Genomic DNA, 17,086 nt, shown 5'->3' on the forward strand with positions numbered 1-17,086 from the left:
TACACACCCACACACCCACAAAATACACTCATTGTCTTGTTGGTGAGCATTTGAGTTGTTTCTGATTTTCAGCTTTTGTGAATAAAGCTGCTATGAGCTTTCCTAGGCCTGTCTTTTTTGTGAGTATAAGCAGGTACTTTTCTTGATACATTTGGGAGCGGAATTGCTGGTTCATAGGGTAGGGGTACATCTAGCTTTAGTGGAAATCGCCCAACAGCTTTTCCCAAGTGGTTATCCCCTGTGGCACTCTCAGATTGGTGGCATTTTAATGAAAAAAGCCTACAACCACTGAAACGGCAATATAGAAACACAGAGTTTTTAAAAGTCACCGCTGATATGCTGATTTAAAACATGTCCAAGTCTTTCTTTTCTTAGATGGTACTGAGCGGATGCTGCTTTCTCTGCAGGGTCAGCCGTTGTCCCGGGGGAGGGACCCGCCGGTGCTCACTCTCAGGTCAAACGGCGGAGACGCTATCCCCCCACCACCGCCCTGTACCTGGGTCTGCAAGCCCGGGGTGCTCTCTGTTGATGGTTCTGGCAAAGCTGGCTTCCAGCTGCTTTATCACTCGGTCGGCCGAGCTGTGGTAGACACCGGCTGGGCTGCAGCACTTGGTCCAGAAGGACAGCAAGGACAGTTTTTTGTGAAATTCTGGGATGGCTGGAAGAGAGAGCAACCCCGATCCCACGTTGCACGTTTTGAAAGAAGCAGGTGAAGAGATGAACCTGTGTGGGGGCGGGGCAGGGCAGGCACCGGGGCCCCCTTCTCTCTCTCTTTTTAAAAAAAAATTTTTTTTTTTTTAAGTAGGCTCCACACCCAGTGTGGGGCTTGAACTCATGACCCCGAGATCTAGAGTCTCGGGCTCCACCAATGGCTAGGCGAGCCAGCCGGGCGTCCCCTAAAGATTGTGGTGTTTAATTGGAACTACAAGATCTCTCTGTACTTGGCAGATTTTCCAAAGGACACAAAAGTTATGACCCCTCCAGCCTGGACAACTGAAGACATGCAGCCAAAGCAAAACTGTTTGCTTTCAGTGAGAGAAAACACAGCAGCTCTACTCTTGGAAGATGCTCTTGCTGTGTCCTCTCTGGTGACTTGGCAGCAAATCATGGGATAGGCTCAGAGAACGGAACCTCGGGCGGGTTTTCTGAAGGCGCTGGAACAGAGCTGGAGGGGGCTGGAGGAGTCTGAGTGGGGCCGGGGCCTCTTACACTGAGCTCAGGAAGAGTATCACGCCAGGCAGCCCAGGGCCAGCATCTCCCTGGTGTGTGGTTGTGATGGCCAGGGGGCGCCTGAGAGCAGGGAGGACACGAGTCACTCACACCCGGAGTGTCTGGTCCCTTTTTCTGCCTCTCAGAAACCTGCCAGGGTCCCCTTTCTCTAGCAGAGAAAGTCTGGGAGATGGCCTACGAGGTGGATGCTGGTTCTCTTTACGGACTAGTGTCTGACTTCCGGGGCTGGCGGGCCTTCTAGAAAACACAGTGTCTGCTGGTTGGACAACGAGGTGTTCAGAAGATCACACCGGGGAGGGGACATTCCTTTATTTTATGGCCCGAGCATGCGCTCCTGCAGTCCTGAGGCAGCAGGGACGAGATGCGGCCAACGAGCACGGGCATGGAGTGGGGACACGCACGTACTTACCTTCAATGACAGAACTGATGTTCCCTATGTTCTCATCGCTGACTGCTGACAGCTTCTCCACCACCTGGATTTGCCTAGAAAGCTTCTCCAAGAGACTGCTCACCACGAATGGGGTTTTGCTTGAGAAAACAATTTGCTGAGGAGACAAACAGAACCAGGGGGTCAGTTCCGCTGCTGTCAATGGAGGTTTCCTAACTCAACCTCCTCCTTCGTAACTCAGTAGTCAGGCTAACTCAGCCTGTGCGATGATTTAGTTCCGGCCTGAGAACGTTCCTCATTCCAGGCCGATGACAAGAGCTGATGAAATCACACATGTTTTTGTTGCTTTACAACCTTTTTTCGTGCCTGTATAGATTCTGGAATATTCTCAGTAACAGAGCTGCAAGGTTCTGATAAAGTTGCCTTTGCTTTTATGTATCGTAAATCTTGTAAATCCTCTTTGAGACCATGAAGGCACATTTAGGCTGCTTATCTGTGTGCTAACAGAAAGAAAGATTTATTTCACAAGTAGTAATTTTTCACAGCATGGATTAAGTTCCTTGTTTTCAAGCTGAACATTAAGAACATGTTGTATAATAATCATGATTATCATCAAGGCTATCTCGTTCTAATTAATGAGTGCTTTTTATGCACCAGGCCCTGGTCTGAGCCCGTGGATTAGCTCGTGTGATTTCCTACAGCCATCCTGTGAGGTGGGTTGATAGTGCATTTTAAGCATTTTATTTATTTATTTAGTGCCCGAGCACATGGAGGGGGAGGAAGGAGGAGAAAGAACATCCCAAGCTGAGACTAGAGCCCGATGTGGGGCTCGATCTCACGACTCTGAGATCACAACCTGAGCCGAAACCAAGAGTTGGACCCTTATCCCACGGAGCCACCCAGCTGTCCCTTGGTATTCCATTTTACTGCTGAGGAAACTGAGGCCAGAGAGATCAAGTAATGTGCCCAAGGCCAAATACACAGCGAGTGACTGCACCTACGTGCAGGTCACAAGAGCAAAGGGCATGAGAGAGGACAGAAGTCAGTGGCTGCCTGGATGTTCTCATCCTTTCTGTGTCCCTTGGAGACCTGTTCCGGTCACGTGGTGGGCATGGAGGCAGGGTGCATCCTGCTCCTAGATCCCCTAGAACACACAAGCAGGATTTTCAAATTCAGAAGTCTCGTGAAACAATTATGTACTGATGCCTTTCATGTAAGTAGATACAGGAGAAATGAACTGATTTGGGGCATAATTATAGCTATTATGATTTTTTTTTTTTTAAGATTTGTTTATTTGACAGATAGAGATTACAAGCAGGCAGAGAGGCAGGCAGAGAGAGAGGAGGAAGCAGGCTCCCAGCCAAGCAGAGAGCCCGATGCGGGGCTCGATCCCAGGACCCTGGGATCATGACCTGAGCTGAAGGCAGAGGCTTTAACCCGCTGAGCCACCCAGGCGCCCCAGCTATTATGATTTTTATGGAATACCCATTTTTGTCTCTTTGCAATTACATGCCGGATGAAGACATTAACTCACCGATTCAGCAGCAGATGTGAGTTAGAAATTAAGTTTCTAATCCTTACTTCTTTATTCCACATCTTTAACATCTACCTCTTCTGTTTTTCCTGGACTGATGTCCCCCCACAGAAGAGCTGGCGTGTGATAACCGTGGCCTGAGTCTAAACAAGAACATGGCACTGAACAGTGTCTGCTGATTCCTCTTTGAGAGAAAACATCCATTCATTTACGGAAGAGAATTCTCCTATGTTTCAACAAAATAACGACTTTCCCTCTAAAATGCAAATAGGTCCTTGGCTCAGCCCAGACTCAGGCTCAGCAAGGACGAAGAACGGTGAAAACTGTCTCATTCAAGGGCTTGGGGAATAGAGAATAGCTATAAGTAAATCACAGTCCTTGCCCATTTTGGTCTGAAAACAAAAACAAAAACAAAAAACCGTACCTCCTGCCAGACTGCCAGTAAATGGCTTCCAGTAAACAGCTTACAAATTCGCAGTCAGCAGAAAAGATCAACGGGGATGGTGGCCAACTTAGTGACAAGAGTCCTCATTGCCAACCAGTTTCCCACAGTGTCTGAGGTGACTCTGTGGTTCTTCTTTCGTGGAGGAGAAGCATGTGCTACGCTGCCCCAGTGTGTTACGGAGGAAGCACACTAACCCACTTCTGGTCCCTCTGCGGCCCCTTCCTCCTGTCCCTGCCTCTTGTCTTCCAGTGGGTCCCCTGCTCTTAGGAGCATGACTCCTCCTTTTTGGCCCCCTTCCTGTCTGGCCAATCCCCCTGAAGACCCTGACATTTGCTGTCCCATTCTTCTCCTGGTCCCCACACGGGCAAGCAGGCTAGAGCAGACAGGCAAGCAGGCACGGAGGATGCGTTTAAATAGATGCTCAGGAAAAACACTTTGTTCCAGACAGCTAAAGCACTTGCTGCAACCAGAGAATTCCCAAATCTGGGCTCTGCTACTGTAAAACCTTAACTGGTAAACAACCTGAAATGAAAAGAAAATTCAGGCCCACGGTGTCCCAGAATGAGAGCTAACTGGTAATGATAATGTCCTACGAAAGTGTTCTTTCCCGTGGCTGGCAAGTCTTTATTCCCGATCTGGAAAGCTGGGGTTATAGGCTGCAGCATTTTGCCTTTAGCTGTCGGGGTGGTAGAAAGCTGAGTCAGGAGACAAGTGCACACCAAAGGACGCTCAGTAGCTCTCACTTTCAAAGCCCATTCATTTGTAGCCGGCAGAACACAAAAATGTTTCCTTAGTCACATGACTCTTCTCTTTTCTCAAATGACTGGACATCAAGAACTAACCTAGGACCTTTTAAAGTGTGGAGAGCTAAGGGGTGCCTGGGTGGCTCAGTCAGTTAAGCGTCTGTCTCAGGTCATGATCTCAGGGTCCTGGGATCGAGCCCCACATCGGGCTCCCTGCTCAGTGGGGAGCCTGCTTCTCCCTCTCCCTCTCCCTCTGCCACTCTCCCTGCTTGTGCTCTTTCTCCCTGTCTCTCAAATAAATAACATCTTAAAAAAAGCATAAAGTGTGGAGAGTCGGGTTTTAGGATAGAAAACCCAGGGCTCAGGGAGGATGGCCGTGCCCACGAGAATGTTTGAGTTGCCCCAACTCAAAGGAAGATGGTTCTCTTATTCCTGAATTTTCATTTCTCTGGCGTAACTGAAAAAGGAAGCCCACCGTGGTGCGTCCAGAGCCTGGGCTCTGAAGCACGCGGTCAGCAGTCCTACCTGAACAAGCTGGGTGCAGTACTGAAGGTGCCTGACGATGGTGATGTCCAGGCTTTCATTCCCCGTGGTCAGCGGCAGAGGGCTTCCGGCCACGCTCGTCCCGACCCCTGTGTCCTCTGTCAGTGCTTCACTAAGGTGCCCCCTGGCTTCGGGGTGTGTGGCTCTGTAGGTCCTGGAGCAGGAAGGGGAGCGAGATGCTAGTTTCTTTTGGCACGGAAACCCCAGGTCACCTCCACAAAACTCAAGAAAGGTCCCCTCTTGTCACCCACTGAACGGGAGGCTTTCGCTAAGCTCGCCTTGAAAAGCCGAGCTACCTTTCCAAAGCTGCTTCTTGGTTCAGCCTGGTCTACCCATGGGCCTTGTTAAAAGACCGTGCAAACAGATTGCTCCCAGAGTTCTCTGTTTGCTGCCCGAGCACAATGAGCCCTTTGTAAAGCCGGCACACCAAGGAGTCTTTGAGACGGGCTCTTGCTTTTGTGCCTGTTGTACTTGCTTGCTCTGTGGATGGGAAATTGCCAGATTTTCTGGGATTAAACTGTCCTCTGTATTTGTGGTCGCCCCAAAAGCAAGACCATTAAGAAGTAAAGTCAAGGCTTTTTCTTGGCCTCAGATCAATTGCTCCTTGAAGAAAAGGAGAAAGTTGCCAGCAGGAGACATGACGTTCTGCCCCAGACAAAGGCTCCAAGGGGGCATCTGAATCTTCCCCGGCGGGGCTTGGTTCTGCCTCTCATGCCTGGTTTCAGCCTCGCCGTGGAGCTGTATCGCGACGGGCACTTAGATTTACAAATAAAATCTGTTGCCTCTATTATCCAGTTTTGTTCTGAAAATTAATCTGTGTGGGAAAGAGGGAGTAGCTGTCTCATTTCGCACATGGGAGGGCTGACTGGCACAGATAGGCACCACCGTGCCCTGCTACCCAGCTGGCGGCAACCGGGCAGCTAGTGGCTTCTGGGTTCGAGCCCCCTGCCCCCAGCCCCCGGGATTTAGAAAGATCATGCACCGGAGCTTAGAGGCCTTGAACATTTGCCTCCAATTAACTTTTACCTCCAAGGGGAAAGCACTCTGCTTGTGTCCCGGCCATCAGCTCATATTTAAAACACACACACACAATTTCCACAATTTCACCTGATCCCGCTGGTGACATAAAGTCAATCAGCTTAGACAATTTAATATCAATGGTCTACAAGATGTACAAAACTCGTGATGTTTTTGTTGTTGAAATGCTTCTGATGGCAGCAAAAATGGAAGTTCAGGCTGAGGTCTGACTTGGACATACCATGTAACAGCTTACGCTGAGTAGACGGATTTTTGGCTAAGAAGCATTTCACAAGTTCAATCAGGCTAGAAAAATCTCAGCACAGAATGTAGGAATATAACGTCAGCCTTCCAGTCATTGAATCAATTTTGTTTGCCAGGCCCTTGGCTTGCTCAATGGATAAATCTGTTTTTCACTTCTTTGTTTCCTGATTTTGGAAGAACGACCCCTCCAGGGATGAGAAAGCCCTCAAAAATGTTATTATAACATCACCTAGAGAGGTGTGAAGATGGGACAGTTGGAGTTCCTTGTAACTGGAAAACCCGTTTGCATAACATGTCAGCAGTAAAGATGGTGGAAATCCACGCTTTCCTCTGGGGAAGTATGTGTGTGTGCGTTTTTTCTCCCCCAGCAGTTAATGAAGGTGAGTAGGCTCGACTGTGTTTGCTTTGTTTCCGCTGAAGTCACAGAATGGACCCCAGACTCTAGCTCCATACACAAGTTCTGGTTGTCCAAGAAAACGGATGGAGAAGGCGACAGTATTTCACCTTCATCGCCCCTCCCGCTGCCTCACCCCTGCCTGTCCCAGAGAAGGCGCAATCAGGTCTCAGCCATGAGTCGGTCATCTCTCATTTCAAGGGAAATATGTGCCCGGGCTGAATCCTGGCTTTGATAAGTGCACCAATAATCCTGATCTGGAACTACTCTGCCAAAGGGAGCAAGAGATAAAGGGGTGGAAAAGGCAGAGACTAAGACAATGAAGAGATTCGAAATAGGACCCAGACGGAGGAGAACCAAGTACAAACGGGTCATCCAGTAAGACTCCTCTGGAAACATAGCATATCTAGTTAATTTGGAATTAATTACACTGGGGTCAGGTGGCAGGCCCCGAACCGTCCAGGACGTATGTGTCTACACACAAACACTCACACAAACACGTCCCTTTCACTTACGAGGAAGAAAAAGCAATTCATTTTTCCTTGAACAGTGCAAAAGAGGTGAATGATACATAAACATTGTCCTGGACAGTAAAAGGGAGCCGAAAGTCAATGGCCATCCCTGTGGGAAGTTCTCTCCTCCTGGGAGGGGCCTGGGAGGCGACGGACAGTGACAGAGAACCCCTCCACAGACCTTCGAGGTGTAAGCACACACTACCTTTACACTTACCTATTCTTCTCGGTCTCGGTGTCTGAAAATACCGAGTCCGCGCCTCCGCCAACGTTACAAACCTCATCACCGTCCTCCTCCTCGTCAAAATCAGAGGTGTTCAGGAAGTCAAAGCTCTCTAAAGCACTTTCGACTGTAAGACTTAGACTGGAAGACCGGCTGCGGCTTCCGGCCGGCTTGCACTGCGAAGGCAGAAGGCATCAGGGAGAAGATCAACATAGCCAGAGGCAGAAAACACAACACGCGGCATTCAACTTGAGATGCGACACTTTCTGGGTTTTTTTTTTTTTTTCAAGCTTTTATTTTTTGTTGTGGTTGGGTTTAAAAAATGCATTTAAACTCTTCATATTAAAAAAAAAAGTACAACGATAGATAAAATGATACAGCATCTGGGATTTGTTCCAAAATCATCTGGCGAGAAAGAAGCAGGAAGGAGGACAGAAAAAACAAGACTGGCTCTGAGTTGACATCGTGGAAGCGGGGGATAGGCACACTGGGGCGCATTCTAGGATTCCTTCTGTTTCTGCCTGAAGTTTTATAATGAAAATTGAGGGACTGTGATAGCCCGGAGAGCCCTGGGAGATAGAACTGCTCTAGCCCTCCCTCTGCCTGGCGCTCAACCCCAAAGGAAACACAACCAGCAGACGAGTCTGAAGAGCCATGGCGTCAAGGCCAAATACAACCGATCTGTAACATTACGCGGCCATGTCTGCGCTGTCCCGAGACAGAAGCTGGCTGCCCTAGGAACCCATTCCGGGGCTGGAGGATTCGATATTGCCAAACACAGACAGAAGCGTGACAAACAGAATGAGGCCAGTGGCTATGGGCACAGAGGTGGAAAGACGTCCTTCCAAAGTACTCAAGAGGACGGACGCTGGGGTGGGTGGATCAGGACCGGTCCTGCAAGGCACAAGAACCAAAGGTCCTTCTTCCAGTTAGGTGGCACTCCTTGCTGACTTCGTAACACAAGCAGGCAGCGCCTTGCAGGCGTCTGTCTCTGAGACTCAAGATGGCACAAAAGCACAGGGGTAACCGTCTTTCGGTCTTTAAATCAGAGTTGTTTCATTCACCCTCAGTGGTCTCCGTCCCAGAGGCTGCATCACTTAGTCTCTGATCCTCAAGAGGCTTAGCATCCTGGGAATGTGAAGGGGGAAAAAGAGAAAGCTTTGTCTAGCGGATGCTGCGATTCTGGCTGGATCCACAGCCACTTGCCCCAGGTCTCAACTCAAATGCTGTTTTCCATCTCAGAGAGACGGAGAGAAGGTGCCAGTCCAGATGCAACTCACTTCTAGGTTCTTCTTTCTTAACCGGCGATCTGCCGGACTTAACCTCACCCATTACGGATGCGTTTAAACACTGATCCTAACAGAGGGACGGACGGACACTTGAGGATTTTCAAGGCGGGATCATTTTGGAACAGCAGCAGATGGAAATAATACTCTGGAAAGAAATCTGTGACCCCCAGGGTTTTATGGCTCACAGACAGCTTGCTCAGCGTTTGCTGGCAGAGCCCGCTATCTTAGCCATCTAGATGCTTGGAGATGGGAGCTGCTCTCCCCACTCGCTTTCTCTAAGGCATCTGCTGGAGGTGGGGGTCAGTTGTGTCTTTAAATTTCACACCTTTTGCCCACTAAACGAAGCTGGTCAACTCTGCAGACCAGAGTCTGTTGGGGTGGCAGAAGCTGTTTTCACTGGAGCGTTAGACAAGCAGCCTCCATGCAGCAGTCCTGAGCTGGGCTTCTGAGAAGTGTTTTCCAGAAAGCAGAGGCAGAGCGCCCTGGCCTGCTGCTTAGTCTGTCAGGAGTGCGGGAGGACCTGGAGAGTCTCAGCAGGATGTCTCCCCTGCCCTGGGGACAAACCCCCTCCGAGGTCGTGAGCACCACCGAGAAGGGTAAGACAGTCCGAAAAGCCTTGGAAATGTGCTCCCACGTGCCACTGAGAAGACCACGATTGACAGACAGTCACCCAAGGGGATGAGACGGCCTTCTGCGGGCGGAATCTCAGCCAGCCCCCCGCACCTTATTTTCCAGCCCAGTTGATAGAACAGGTCCTCCAAAGAACTGCTCTTTTGTGGAAAAAGGAGTCAGTTTGCCTTCCGTACAGCAAGACCAGAGTGGCAAAGCTGAGAGCACAGGAGGTGGCCGTGGGATTTGGGGCAAAACTCAGGTTCTTCCTGGGCAGTGTTTTAAAAAGTTTATGCCCGGTGGCAACACAGACATTCTGGTGTGGCAACAGTAGCCTCCTTCCTGGGACCTCCTGCCTGAGAGGGGATCATCCCTCTTGCTCTCCTCTCCCACCCGGTGTACCCTGAGCTGTCTGAGCAGGGGTGAGGTTGAGAGAGAGTGAGCTCTGGTGGTGGTGGGGGTCCCTGGTTTCTAGGGCACAGGAGATGATGACTTGTAGGTCCTGACTCACTGGTTGGGACCAGGCCAGACTGGGGGGGGGGGGTGCAGGGGGAGGTGGGGTGGAGGGTGCAGGGGGAGGCAGAGTGAGGGGTGCAGGGGGAGGCGGGACGAAGGGTGCAGGGAGAGGCGGGGCGAGGGGTGCAGGGGGAGGAGGGGTGAGAGGTGCGGGGGAGGGAGGGCGAAGGGTGCAGGAGGAGGTGGGGTGGAGGGTGCAGGGGGAGGCAGGGGGAGGGGCGCAGGGGGAGGGAGGGTGGAGGTCTGGGCCCGTGGCTCCCACATCACAGTTGCCTCACCCTTGACTTCAGTCAGAAAGGGACTCTACCCGGTAGCATCTCAGAGAGACTGTGATCCCCAAAGTGCCTCCAGCTCCCTTCTGGGACTGCGGTGACTAACCGCGGGGCTGGAGGGGCTCAGACCTTCCTCATGCTGGAGACTGAACTCCTAACCACCTTGGGGGAAACTCATCTGCGTGAGGGAAATAAAAACGAACACGCACTCCTGGTGTTTAAAAGTCGGTGCCATTCAGATGACGACCGTCCCTCAGTTCTGTGATGCAGGGGGATAAAACACCAAGACACACTACTTCAAGAGAAAGCTGGCTTCCGACGTCTCTCTCCGCACCTAATCTGATTTCCCTAAAACAGTACTTACTTTTAGGATGTCATCCAAGTGCATGACTTCTTGGTTCAGGTCCTGAAACTCTTTGTACTGCTCCTTGTGTGGCTCCAAGGCAAGGAAAAGCCCGCTGAACGCATCCTCTAGGCTTCCATCCAGGAAGGAGCGACAGCCTTCGGATTCTCCGCTTACGGAGCCCTCCAGGGCCAGCCTCTCCGTGGCCCCCGGCACCTCCGCGGAGGTCAGCCTCTTGACCAGCTGCTTCGTGATGTTTCCTTCGAACGTGTCCAGTTCCACGGGCTTGAGCTCCGAGGCCTCGTCGGACTCCTGCAGGAGGGCCTCTGCCACGTCCTTCTCCAGGAACAGAGGGGTCCCGGGCCCGTCTGTGTCCTCCTCCACGTGTGGCTGTGGCTCTTGGCCTTCTCTGGAGGAGTTTCTAGAAGATGCTGAGCTGGAGTCATCAGCGCCCTCGTGCCGGGAGGCCAGGCTGCTGTGGTTCCGCTCTGCGGGGGTGATGGTAATTTCTGGGTTTGCTGAGCCTGCCGCGGACACAGGGCCGGCTGTGTGGGGGGTGAGGGCACAGTCCCCGTTGGGCAGGTCACTGAAGCTAAGAGACAGGGCCGTTTTCTCCTCAGCTGCCTTTCCGTGGTCAAAGACGTCATCAGGTAGATTAGACTGTGGATAAAAGGCATCTTGTTATTATCTTAAACACAAGTGATATGCTGGGAGGGATTTCTTTCCAGACAAGATGCCAGGCAATTAAAATACACATCCAGCGCTTTCATAATCCTAACGTGTTAGCGGTTGACTCTGTGTGTGCGCGCGTGTGTGTGAGGCAAAAGAAAAGCCTTTACAAACCATTTCTGGTGTTGAGTCTCGGTGAAAGTTCATTATTCTGTTCCTAGGTTCGACAGTTTTCAGAAGAAAAGACTGGGGGGAGGGGAGGAACAGAGCCTATTTCCTAACGTCCAGAATCTCACAGTATTTGGCAGCCGTGGTTATGAATGACACTACCAATTCTTTTTTTTTTTGGCATTTATCTTGAAAGACGTTCCAACACTCATGCTAGCTCACTCAAAGATATGATGCTTTGTTCTGCTTCAGTTCTCATCAGTTATTTTAAAAGACCCTCTACCCACAACTCCCAAGCCCTTGAAAATGTTCTATTAATTTAGTCCCGTGCCACAAATAACCGAAGGCCAGAAGCATAGTTGCAAATGGGAGAAAAGGACGAATAAACTTAAAGCTCTCCCAGAACTGCGTCTAGAAATACCATGTCCTCTTGTCAAGCCGACCCAGGCCGGGTCAAGTACACTCTGTGATTCATGAAGCAGAACTCAGAAGGGGGAGAGGTCACGAATACCCAGGTAATCAAGATCATTTGTTTACGCAGACATTAAAACGATTTCCAAGTCTTCGCTCCCTATGCTGTGGTCTGTGCCGTGTCTCAGGGCCCAGAGCTGCTCCGTGGGAATCGTTTTCTAGTGATTGGAGATCAGCTCCTTGGAAATGGATCATTCCTCTTGGGCTCTGGACTGATGTTTTAAGTAAATGGTTAAGTACCAAGTGCACATCTATTTGAATTCTGTGGGAAGCAAGGAAAAATCACAGTATTGCTGGGAATAAGCCCAGGAAACAAAAATGTTCCTGGTAGTGAAATGGAGTAGCCAGAACGACAAAAGCTCCCTGTCCTCCCCAGCAGTCCTCCTGGTCCCCCCCAACACTGCTGGACTGGGGACCCCCAGATCCTAACCCGTGCAGTTAGTTCAATCCTAACTTACATTCTCATCTGGCTGGAGGGCAATTCATTTTAACCGTGGGGATGAGTGAAGGGACGTGCCCCTGGGACGTGCAGGTAACCTCTGCAGGCTCAGGGTCGTCTCTATAGAATGCTTTCCTCTGTGACCGCTCCCCGAAGAGTGCCGCTCAGAGTTCTGGGGGGCGGGCCCGAGAGTGGAAGTTCTAGAAACTTCTCAGCAGCTCTCGAGGAGCAGGTGGGGCTCCAAGGGCCCCAGAGATTGTTTAATTCAGTGCCCTCTGCCTGCCCCCCCCCCACCTTTCACCTCAAGGGGAGAGAGAAGGGGAACTCCTGGAGCATCTCCCAGAAGCTCTGGGCCTTCCAGGTGGTCCTGCCCCATCTCATCTCATCTTCAAAGCACATCCCTGGCTGTTCGGGGTACAGGGAGGCTCAGTGAAGGCAGGCGGACCACTCAGTCGGGCTCTTATTCAAATCCCAAAGTCCTGGCTAGCCATTTACCTAAACCCGACGTGCACCTGCGTTAAGTGGCCAGCGTGAAGTCAGACTGAGCTGAGACGCTCTGGTCAAGGGGACTCCAAGGGGACCTGCCCACAGATGAGCACCCAGCAGGACAAGGGAGTGAGCTCTAACGAGGCGCGGCATCGCGAGGCAGGACCCCGACACGGGGATGGCTGCCAACTGGGAAACAGGTGGTCCCAGGGCTCAGCCCCGCAGGATGGGGAGGTTTAGGTGAGGAGGAGGAAGTGTCTTCCAGAGGAACGGTGGGTGTGCACAGACGGGAACTGGTGAAGGGGGAGGTGCAGCTGGAGGGTGCCTGGGGCTCTGGGGGCTGCAGCAGGGGACCAAGAACGGGCAATGGCAGGCAAGGCAAGCTTGTTGTGGGCCGGACAGGTACAGCCGCTCCGAGGGCTCTGCCTTTATCCAAAAGGCTCCAGGAAGCCATGGAGGTTTTTCAAAACTCGCTCTCATTGAAATTATGCTCTTAAAACCCCTACCAACTCCCTCCAGAACTTGCAGTACGTGAGCGTGAACACACACATTGTATCGATAGCTGTATATACAACAGCATCTGCTATATGTCCACTTTTGGCCCATGCGTTTATGCACATTTTCCTTCTAGAATGTTCTTATTTGCCTTGGAAACTCCGCTAGGTTAGCCTGGCCCTTCTCCCCTATTGTAATTCACCGAATTAGGTGCAATGATTATCATCGATAACTAGAAAACTTTTTAGTCCTTTCCTTTCTGGATGTTCAAAGATTACTTTTTCCCCCCAAAGGGAACTTTTCTATGTCTGTGAAGAGCAGACACTTCCACGTCCGTATGTTCTTGTGTGATTTCTCTTGGGACAGGTTGTATGACACAGGAACTGTAGCTCCCCTGTTGTATTCCTGACTACAAACGAAAGAGCTTCGTTACTAACGTAGAGAAAAATTAACACAACTACCACAAACTAAGGCGAAGACCATCTTTAAATAAAAGTAGCTCTAGGAAAGTGGGTACAAAGGCTTCTGACTCCCTTGCACACCAGGTCTAAAACTGAGACTGTCCTCAGCAATAAGCTCACTTAACCTGGGAAGAGACACCTTCTCTGATGGGGCGGTGGGGCGGGATGGGGGGGGTAACTGCATTTTTCAAAAACGATGATCTTGTTACCATGGATATCTTCGCCACCGTGGAGAAAATCACGGCACAAAAGCAGGGCTCCGGGATGAGAGGGACACGCCGGGTCTGTGACAGAGGCGCATGCGGGAACACACTTCCCGCCCCGGGGACGGGACAGCTGTGACCACTGCCCCGCGAGCGGGACAGAGGAGAGAAGAGACACACGGAAGCAAACGCGCCCCGAGCCCCCGAGGCGAGCACTGCACGGCGGGCAGGCCACCCACACTCACGGAAAACTCTAGCTCGGCCTTGGGTCTCAGCCTGAGGGAGGGCAGGTCGCTGAAAGAGCGGCTGCGGTGCAGCTTGGCAAAGAAAGTGTCCTGCAAGGCGCTCAGGACAGACAGCCGCCGCGGCTTGGCCGCCAAAGGATGCAGCCACCTCTTCGGAAGTCAAAGCGAGATGGCAGAGTTAGCGGGAGACAACGGGCACCGTGTTTCGTGAGCATTCTAGCAAGCATTTCTGACGACTGCAAGGAGGCCCTTACCAACATCTGGTACCTGGTATCTGTTACCTAAAAGGCTGACCTCAGAGACTCTCCGGGAAAGTCTGCACGTTATCGAAGCACTGGGGGCGGGTGGGGGGAGGGCAGATGGGAGGTGGTGTTTGCCTGCGTGCGAATGGCCCAGGGCCTCTTGGAACGTGCTTTTCTTAGTCGTTGCTTGATTGGGGGAGCCCTGAGACGAGCATTGCTAGGAATCATCGAGAACCCGTGACACCAGATGCCAGGCACTTCACATCCTGGGGCAGCCCTGCCTCGAGTTCACACCTCCTCCAGAAGCCACAGGGAACTTACGAAGAAGGAGTGATCCTTCAGAGTGGGCGTCTCCGGGGTGCCCTGGCTGTACATGGACATCCTCCTCTGGAGGGCTGCCGCCTTGTTCCCCGCACCCGAGGACGCCGTCATGTCCTCCACGTCGAATGGGCTGCAAAACAAGGAGTCCCGTGAACGTGCGTCCGTTCCAGCCCCCCTGAGCCGGACTGCGGGCTGAGAAGGCTCCTCGTTACACCAACCGGCGGGTGCGGGGGCTGAAAACAAGCCACGATAACAGAAAAGTGGAGCAGAACATGAAACCCAACCCACGCAAGGGACCACGGATCAGCATCGTAGCTCTAAGGGCAACTTATCTAGGAGAATCCGTTTCTCCGTTCATATTAGAAATGTAAACACATGACGTTGAAGTCTGTAAAATGTCTTTGACTTTGAGGGGACAGACGCGTTAACAATACAAGAGAGCAACAGATCACTGTTCTAAAGAAAACAAACATAGACTCCCTCTCATCTCAGCGGACACAGAGACTCCTGCGTGACGGGAGGAGGACGGTTTGTCCTGTCCACCGTGACAACATTTACCATCATGTGTCTGGCTCACCCAGCAAGAACGACCTCGCATTCGACAGATCAGTGACTATGAACTACAAGGAGGGAAGGCTGGGCGGAAGGCGCGGAATGGTGTTTCAGGGACAAGACGGCAGGGGGTCTGCTGCTTCTGGGGCTCGCCCTCCATGTTGGAAAGGGGACCCTGAACCCCCGCGCTCAGCAGGTCATGTTTACGCGGTAATACACCAGGGGCGTCGTAGCAAACTTTGAGAGCAACCTGTGTTTAAATAACACACGACCTTTCTCGTGAAGCGACCTCAGAACACTACCTTTAAGTTCACTGCTCTGACCAGAGGTATCGCTTGCCCTTTGGAAATGCTCTGTTGTGGGAGAGCGTGAAGGATATTGAGAAGTTTCCCCGAGCAGCATATGGGATAGAGCGGAAGTGGGACTGGCAGTGAAAACCCTACAGTGAGAATCGGGATCTTTCTGACGGTGAAATGTCTCCGCCGGGACAGTTATTTTCCTCCCAAACTCGCTTACTTGAGACTTACATCATTTTACATGCATTTAAAGGTTGACAGGGAGGGAAGGTGGCAGGATAAAATATTTTAAAACAAGAAGTAGAAGAGAACAGTGATAAGACAGAGGCTTCTCCGACTTATGGAGACGACGGTGCACGACCATCATGCGGCAAGCCAGGGGACAGATCCTTGTCCCCTGCGAGGTTCTGACACAGGTCTCCGTCGGACGCATGTCTCCTTCTGCGACAAGCTCCCTGGGGGCTCTGATTGTCCAAGGGCCACCCTCGGAACAGCCCGAGCCTGACGTGTGTATTTCCGACAGGACCCCATGGAAAAGGGCCACTTACTACCAAGTGATCTCCAGGCTCAGTTTGATGGTGCCGAGGTCGTTGATGTCAACGGCCACTACCTGAGGTCGGGCGGCAAACAGCTCTTTGGTCTCACACGTCACGCTGCCAACCAGGAGGTGCGTGGCGAGCCCTTTGAGTTCTGTGACCTGGTGAGAGAAGGAGCGGAAAGGCCTTACAGGGAGCCCAGGAGAAAGGCCAGGCATGCTTCCCCTGTGTTCTTCACGGCCCGCTCTGCTAGCCAGCAGTGGTCTCTGCCACAGACTTGGGGGTGCAGAGAGGGGTCTGCGAGGTGGGGGTGGGGGGTGGCGGGCAGAAGTCACGAACACAGGTCCCCACCCGTGGGCTACCCAGCCGTGCAGTGGGAAGACGGGGGACGCGGAGACAACACTGAACCTTGATGGAGATGAATCCAACGATCAGGGGCAGGAACACCACCTCCTCCCCGTCCCAGCTCTGCTTGCCATTGGCTTCTATCTTTCCTTTCAGTTTCCACCTCTGCCGGCCGTACTTCATGAAAATCTGCAGAGAAGAGCCACACCTCAGGTCCCATGGCCCTCGCCCACCTCCCCCTCCCCAACACCAAGATAAAAAAGCAGGGAAATAAAGCAGCTGCTCTTCCCCCCTTCCCCTTCCTCCTCAAGCCACCCCCTCTGCTGGGTTCTTCCAAATTTCCTGGGGCCTGAGGGGTGGAGCAGGTAGGGGGCAGGGAAGAGGCTTTCAAGGGAGAGGAAGGTCTGTTCCCCTCCAAGAGGGCGTGGAGGGCCTTCTGTAGTAAAAGGTCACCACGGTCATCGTGGCCAGTTCACTCCCGCTGTAAGTCTATTACAACAGTCACTGTACTCCCCAGCTCGGTGACAGGGAGGGGAAACCATCAGCTAACCTACTTAGCAGAGGGTATGTGCTATGGTGAGTGCTGTGAAGTGTGTAAACCTGGCGATTCACAGACCTGTACCCCGGGGGATAAAAATACATTATATGTTTATAAAACAAAACAAAACAAAACAAACAAACAAAAAAAAACCTACTTAGCAGCCAGAATCAAGAAGTAAGACCCCCTCCTCCTGGATGAAGAAGACAGAGCGAGACGAGGATTTTGAAGTCCAACATAATCCCACGAGAGGGTCTCCCGCTCTCCTTGCTCCGACAGGAAGTTCCTCCTCCCCCG

The 17,086-nt window shown here is 51.8% G+C and overlaps 1 protein-coding gene across 7 annotated transcripts in view; it reads right to left on the reverse strand.

The window, feature by feature from the left end:
- RIPOR2 (RHO family interacting cell polarization regulator 2) overlaps positions 1–17,086 on the reverse strand; it is a 226,434-nt gene that overhangs the window by 14,608 nt on the left and 194,740 nt on the right. For 5 of the 7 annotated variants that reach the window (XM_046004524.1, XM_046004525.1, XM_046004526.1 and 2 more), the window contains 9 exons: positions 16,315–16,440; positions 15,919–16,067; positions 14,523–14,652; positions 13,960–14,109; positions 10,344–10,982; positions 7,288–7,469; positions 4,866–5,037; positions 1,640–1,775; positions 497–658 (listed from right to left, as the gene is read on the reverse strand). In XM_046004524.1, coding sequence (XP_045860480.1) covers positions 497–658; positions 1,640–1,775; positions 4,866–5,037; positions 7,288–7,469; positions 10,344–10,982; positions 13,960–14,109; positions 14,523–14,652; positions 15,919–16,067; positions 16,315–16,440 — 1,846 coding nt within the window. Of the gene's footprint in view, positions 1–496; positions 659–1,639; positions 1,776–4,865; positions 5,038–7,287; positions 7,470–7,584; positions 8,422–10,343; positions 10,983–13,959; positions 14,110–14,522; positions 14,653–15,918; positions 16,068–16,314; positions 16,441–17,086 lie in introns of those variants that run through there. The other 2 variants (XM_046004528.1, XM_046004530.1) reach the window with 2 other exon arrangements.

Source organism: Meles meles, chromosome 5, assembly GCF_922984935.1.
Source record: "Meles meles chromosome 5, mMelMel3.1 paternal haplotype, whole genome shotgun sequence".
NCBI classification, from domain to species: Eukaryota; Metazoa; Chordata; class Mammalia; order Carnivora; family Mustelidae; genus Meles; species Meles meles.